The sequence below is a fragment of the Alosa sapidissima genome, chromosome 1 (assembly GCF_018492685.1).
Source record: "Alosa sapidissima isolate fAloSap1 chromosome 1, fAloSap1.pri, whole genome shotgun sequence".
Taxonomy (NCBI): Eukaryota; Metazoa; Chordata; class Actinopteri; order Clupeiformes; family Clupeidae; genus Alosa; species Alosa sapidissima.
In genome coordinates, this window is record NC_055957.1 from 32107333 (window position 1) to 32114832 (window position 7500).

At 45.6% G+C, this 7500-nt stretch overlaps 1 protein-coding gene across 1 annotated transcript in view; it reads right to left on the bottom strand.

Annotated features, from left to right (window-relative positions):
• The window catches only part of ctnnd2b (catenin (cadherin-associated protein), delta 2b), a 78789-nt gene that overhangs the window by 30171 nt on the left and 41118 nt on the right, over window positions 1-7500 (bottom strand). The window contains 3 exon segments of the mRNA XM_042057624.1: window positions 53-225; window positions 2664-2780; window positions 3755-3789. Of these exon segments, the coding sequence (XP_041913558.1) occupies window positions 53-225; window positions 2664-2780; window positions 3755-3789 (325 nt within the window).

Genomic DNA, 7500 nt, shown 5'->3' on the forward strand with positions numbered 1-7500 from the left:
GCCCCTGGCTGAGTGATCTAACTAATAGCGGCTGGTGTTATGGTGAGTCCACCTGGTTGTAGCTGTGTACGGCACCTCCCAACTGCCCACTTCGGGGCGGAGCCTGTGAGCCTGGCAGATCGCTCAGGGCCAAGGTCTGGTTGCTATGGTAACTTGCTGGGTATGGATAATTCCCCTCTTGATTGGCGTTCAGCTGCAGTGCACTCTGGGATAGAATGCCTGGTCCTGTAACAGAAGAACAATGGGTTGAGACAACTTTGATAAAACTTGAGCCAGTCCACTCACTCCCTCTCTGGAGCGCCACTCTCTACCCCAGGCTCCTCCATCTCAGGCGCTCTAGAGCCCTCTTCGCTGCCTTTTTCTCACCCTTTGCCATGATATATTTATTGGGCTCACTCTCGCTCTGGTTACCTGCCCTTCCTGTCGTGTCCTCACATCACCACATCTCTTTATCACGCTCTCTAAGTCGTCATCCCCCCCATCCTCCTCTCTTTCCCTCTCCCTCTCCCTCTCTCTCCTCCTCTCTACAGGCCCCTTCCAGCCCAGCCCTGAGTGGAAAGACAGAGAGGGGCATGCATAATTCAGCAGCCCGAGCTGAGCATCTCTGAACACTCGCGGTAGAATGGGGTCAGCTGGAGATGAAACCAGACACGGAGAGAGGGAGAGAGAGAGGGTGGGAGGGAGAGAGAGAGGGAGAGAGAGAGAGGGAAAGAGAGAGAGGAGGGGAAGGAAAGAGGGAAAGAGAGGATGGGGGAGAGTGAGAGAGAGCTCATAGGTCGCTCCGACGGTGCCATGTACTGTGGGTGTGCTTGTTTGAAGTGCAGGATGAACGTCATCATCAAATATGACTTATTAGGAACCCATTCTGGGATGCAGTCAGCTGCATGTTTTTGTATGTGACGTAGGCTGGTGTGAGCAACAGCTCTGCAGGTGTAACTCAAACATGTGGGATGATTTCCAAGCTGTGTGGAGAGGGGGAATGTAGGTGATTGTGAAACGACACTTGGCTGCAGCATGAAAGGAGGAGGGCTTAAGTCCAGAGACGACCTAATTTTGTAACACTACCACTTTGTGGCAGTCAGCAGTTACATGTCAGCCAAAGACACAACCTCTCAGTGTCTACATTCACACCTGCACCCGTGATGCTGTTATAAGGATGGAAAATTAGCACAATGTCAAAGACATATTTTTTGCACAACCACCTTGCCAAAGGGGTTGGGTTGGAGGTGGGAGTTCTCTGTAGTCGTAAGTAAACAAGCCTCTTTCTGAAGACATTTACAGCTTGAACCGACTCCTGTGTTTTATGTCATAAATACATAATCATTCTAATGCTGCCTCCGCCTCCTGCTCCGAGCTGACGGAGATATATCTCCCACACCAAAAAAAGAGTCCATTTGCAGCGTACACTCCTGTCAAATGGAACAGCCCTAGAGAAAATATCCCCGTCATGGTGGTTGGCCACTGAGTGTGCCATATAAATGCATGGAGTGTGTGTGGGGGGTGGGGTGGGGGGACTGGATGGTGTGTGTGTGTGTGTGTGGTGTTGGGCTCCTGAGCTCCTCGACCTGCATTTCAGATCAGAGGAGCTAAATATTTCATCAAGCTGCTATTTTTACCAGCGGCCCAGGGATGAGGAGCACAGGCTGCTGTATCCAACACATCAAACGGCTTTAAAGCGCTCATTACTGCTGTAGTCTGGAAATACAATCAGGCTTAAAAGAGTCCACGGACACCCTGAATTAGCTATTTAGGGCTCATCTGCATGGGAAATCGATTTACAATCGACCAAGTTAATACACACAAACAAAGGCTGACTCACAAGTAGGAAAAAGAAAAACACTGGAGCAGAGCCTAAAGGAAAGAAAAAAGTGGAGGCAATCAGCAGCCAATAGGAGAATGAGGCCGGGTCTACACTCAGCTGTGACCTGCAGGTCAGCCATCTTCCTCTTCACCGAGTCCCAAGTTTTTTTTTTTCTCCTTTTTTTCTGTGCAATTTTTCACTAGAGAAATATGACATCATGAGCAGGAGGCAAGATTAGACGTTCTACCTCTAAGCTCCCTTCCCTTCCCTATCATGCAGCACACATTTCTTTCAAGATCCTTTCATTTTCAAAGTGGAAATTAACATGATTTTCTTGCTCAGGGGAAACAGCTTGACATTTCCATCCTCTTTTGAACATGTGCTACATTTCCTAAAAAAAAAGTATTCATTACCTGAATGAGAGGCGCTACTTCACCGAGCACATAACAAGCCTTAGAGTAGCTGATGCCCTACATGTACACCTCGCCATGTCACAGTAACTGGCACTGCATGGCAGTGGAACACAGGAAACTGAGATGCAAAGCCTTCTCAGTTGGAAGAGAGGCTAGGGGAGCATCTGCACATCTCTGCAGTGAGCACTTCAACAGTGAACTATTCACTCATGCAGTGGTTTCATTTTTCAGCCATCTTAGACAGCTTAAGTGATTACAAAGCCTTAAGTGATTCAAAATCAGTAGCTAAGTGTATTTCTGTCTCCTCCGCTATCACTTGCAGTCTATAACACTGTCGCTGAGGTTAGCATTCAAAGGCTAATATCCCTAACTAGTCTTGGCTACAGGGCTAAAGCTTATTAGCAGATGGGGGAGACAGCTAGCGTGTGTCCGAGTGGAGGATATCTTACGTTCTCCAGCAGACAGATCCTGAGAGTCCAGAATCCCCGACTCTTGAAGGGATCGGATGCAGGAGTCCACGAGCTCCAGGCCGGTGGTCAGCTCCTCCTCTATGTCCTTCTGTCCGTCTGCGAAAGGACACCAGAAAGAAAAAGAGGGGGAATAAAAAGAAAAATCATGTGGGAGGATCAACGGTCGCTAGCCTGCCCTTAACCCTACAGAACAAGTGCACACTCATAACTATCGGCCAGAGCTAATGGAGAAGGGAAAAAAGAAAGAAAGAAAGAGAGGGGGAGGGGTGGGATGGTGACAGTGATTACTGTTCCAACCTATTCTGCATTACGCTGCCATGGCTGCAGCCCTGTACCCGCTTGCCTGGCAAAGCTGGTGGCTGGAGGCATTTTGATCAAAGCTGGCAGGGGATAATGCCTTACACAAGCGGTTTAGGACCAATTAACCTCTGTCCAGGCTGACACATCCAGCATACAGGACACCAGCACTGGTGGAAGGGCACTGACACCAAAACCCCACTGAGGGTTAGACTGGGTTGCACTGAGGCAGTCATTTAATTATCACCACTTTGGTTCCATAGTGCCTGTAGCCTTGTATACTGTGTACCTCTGAGCAGCAGCATTAATGTTTCTGTGCAATATTGATGAGTGGCATTCTGCACCCTCCTCTTACTTTAACACAGGCTCACATTTCCCCCACTGCACTTGTGTTTGATGCCAGAAAGGGCATGTGCAGTTATCTTGAGGTAACACCATCAATCTACCCAGAACTCTTTTGGCGTGACATGGCCTGTGCGGTTGTCATGGAGACGTGACAGATTGAGACAGCTGCCACGCGGCTGTCTGACAGAATGGCACACGCCACTCTTCAGGTTCCTCTTTGCCACGCGTCAGTCAGAGCCCAGCATCTCTGGACTAGGGAGCCCAAATAGCTGGCTAACCAGGTGAAATGAAATTGCCATTCAATGCCGGTAATTTGCATCAAAATGGATTTTCGTTCCATCTCGCTTCACAAACACAATTCCCCAACAAGTGTGAGCTAACTGGGTAAATTAAAACTCTTAACAACAAAGTATGACAAGAAAGGGTACCTTGATTATTCCAGCGAAACTTCTCATCTGCCGAACTGCAAATGAAGACACAAAGAAGCCAGTTAGTCAAAGAGACATATTGCATGACAAGAAATGTACATCTCATAATGAAATCATCCAACAGGACACAAAAAAGTCACGCAGAGAAGATGGCACGCTGGCAATCTGGGACAGTGGAGGACGGCGGGGGGCATGACAGCCGCTGGTGTGATGGGCTGCGTGGGGCGTGTCGCATGACTACAGGGGTCTCTCTCCAGAGCCATGTCGTGTCACAGAGAGCTAGCGCTCAGAGCACTGGCAACTTCCTCCATCAGGGTTCTCTTTCACACACACACAGACACTCACAAAATCTCCTCTATAAGGTTCAACCCAACATGCAGTACTCAGTCCCTGCACCATGCAACAGGGTAATTCAACAGCACATATCCGTTATATATTCTGTCTTAGATAACCGTGCAGAACTTTCTGGCCTTCAGCCACAGCAAATGGAGGTGGATACAATGACATGACCTCCATTTACAGTCCTTTCCAATCATTTCCATGCTTGGCTCAATACCATGTCCACACTTAACTCACTATATCTGTAGACTATGTGATCTAAATTGTGTATCCTTTTGAATGTTTTCAATGCAATCAATCACCTCTTCCTCCAAAAGCCATCAACACTTCTCTCAGTCAATGTTCACCACCATAGACATTAACAGTCAAAACAGTTATATTGACAGTTTGGACCAAAAGATAACCTAGGGTCTATTTTAGATGATAATGAGTGTAACCTTTTATTGGGGATGTTAACAGCGTTAATCAAAATTGTTTTGAGTAAAACTGGAATATCCATTTGCAACAAAATAACATGTAGCGATAGTCTTGATAGTCACTTGAAGGCACTGACAAGGCTCATTACACTTCAGACTAACCAGTCATTCCAACTCTGCAAGTGTACAGAAAGGGTATAGAAAAGGACTGTTGATCTGTCAACTTGTACAGACTTCTCCTAGCAACATGGCAGCGATCGGAAGAAGAGTTCAGGTAATCTATCTATCGAAATGTAATATAAGAGAAAGCTGTATTGAAACAAACAGCAGAATTTAAATTGTACTGTATTTGTTTGATATCACAATATGTGACTGTAAATACTTTTCAACATGATGTTTTTCTTTTACATTGCATCCCTAAACAATGCAAAAAAGATATGCACAAGTGCATTTTTGCAATCCTTCCAGTTTGTATTTTGTAGTTCACTGTACACTGACTGATGAAGTAGGTTTATAGACAGCGTATGTGATACTGTATGGCAGTATGAGTCACTTTTGACTAAAGAGCTTTGGTGGCTGTAGAGCATTTTGCACCAAAGGTTATCTGATGTGCTCAGGCGTGTATTTGTAAAGCACACAGTGTGAAGAGTTATGAAAAATTGGAAGTGCTAAAAGACAAGTATAAAAATGAGTATGAAAAAATGGTAAGACTGAAAAGGTTGTGAGAGTGGTTTAGTTCAGTGGTTTGTTGTTGTGAGATTATCGTCTCTCTCTGAGAACAATTTGGATCTCGTGACCAAACGTAGATGCCTTTTTGCGCGTGTGACAGGCCTCTCTACACTTGTGCACTCAAACCAATTCAGACTCTGAAAAGAACAGACTGGAATCCCACAGTGGAGACCGGCTGGTCAAGCAACATTTGTCTCTGTGTGGAAAATGGGTATTCTAAATGCAACTTAATCCACGACAAGGATTAATCCCTGTCTGGGAAATGGTCCCATCAAGCAAAAACCATTTCATTTTTATCTCCAGTGAACATATCTCCCAATTTTGGATTACTTCAACAGTGGATAAAGCTACATACTGTAAAGTGTACCGTAATTAAAACCTAAATGCTGAGTTAATTAGCTTTAAGAAAAATGTGTAGGACAAGCATGTGAATGAATTAACTTCACACCTAATCAGTGTGTACAATATAGCCGGAGTACCAGATATTCTTACATGAATTGTTTGTCCATTTTCTTCCCAGATGCAATAGAAGATTATACTCCTTTAAGTGACTAGGCCTCAGGTTCTTGGTGTTGTGTTCTGTCACTGCCCTCAAACAGGGACACCTTATATACCCATTCCTTCCACGGTACCAACTCTCACTTCTCTGATTTTGACTCTGACTTTGGCGAGAACTGTGGCAGGAGGAACATTTGAAAAGTTTGGTTCCAAAACGTTATACATATGTCCATTTTTAAAAACATCAAAAAGTCATGTTATTTAATTGTGTATTTCCAGTAATATCAGTAAAATTGCAATTGTGTTGCTTTGATTGAGTAAAGATAAATCAAATAACAATACCCAATTACAGTTCAACTGAAACTGCCCCCATAACTATTTTAGCTCCTCGGGATGGGGTGCTTTCCCTGCCCATAGGAACCATCATTGACCATAGTGTACCAGGGTGAAAGAAGGGCTCAACACACAGTGGCTGATGCCAAGCTCCTTGCATGTGAAAGACAAACACAGGGACCTGTATTTCCCTGTATTAGAAATGTCACCAAATATTGGAGTATACACAGGTAGACAGGTTATCATGGGCTGCCATAATAACAACAATGTATTATTACTACCATTATCTATGTCCTTGAAATTAACACGATCGGGTATCAGACCTAAGTATTAGGCGCAGACACCCACCCTGGCTCGATCTGATTTGAACTCTTGGCAGACACCATATGCTAACCTACCATTAAACCTGCTCTGTTAAAGCTTGCATAGATTGGAGCACATTTGCCTGCCATGAAACCCCAAAACCACTGTTACACCATCGACCATTTCAAAAGCACTGCTGTGAAACACAACTCCAGCAATGTCACAACTTTACAATGAAAATGGGCTTGTTCAGGCGACACTTCCTCCCTGTCATCCCATGGAGAATCAATGGAAAAGTTTTCTTCATTCTGGATGATACCGACAACAGCAAGGACAACAGTAGATCACACAGAAATGGGAATGTATGTGGAATATTGAACCTCCCATTTGGGGATCGATAGGAGAGTTTGACTGCATAAAAGTTTGCATCATGCTAAACAAGGGCACCAACCTCTTTTGGAGCCTTTAAAGGGTCATGCACAACCCCCTTCTCCACAAAGCTACTGTACATTGATTCACTCACAATCCCTCTCTCCCTCTCCCTCTCTCCCTTTCTCTTTCTCTCTTTTTGTGTCTCTCTCTGTCTTACTCTCTCTCTGTCTCTCTCTCTCCCTGCCGCCCCCCCCCCCCCCCCCCCCCCCCCCCCAGTCCCCTGGACGTGGGTGAGGCATCACATTGTGTCACTGAACGAGGGTGACGGATTGGCAGAGAGAAAAACAAAACGGCACATGTTAATAGGCCCACTGCTCTTCCCTCCTGAAGCCCCATTCATCAGCTATGTTCCAGGGCATCCTGCACAAGACAGGCCTTGCACAGGCTCCACATGGAGGGACAGCAGCAGAGCTGATGAGGGCTCTCTGACTGAGCAATATGCCCAGTCAAGTGAAGCAGCATGGCTGCAAAATCATCATTTACAGATTGTATTCATTTCCAGGCAGTGGATGCCATGGCCCACACACAGAAAACAGAAGGCAACAGACCACCAAGGCCAAAATGTCGTGTCTCACCACGTGAACTGAAACAGAGTTTCAAAGTCGGATTTGCTCCAAAATTAAAAGGGTTCTTTGATGACCCATGCTACACCGTTCCACTAAGTTTCACGAAAATCAGACTAGCAGTTGTCGAGTA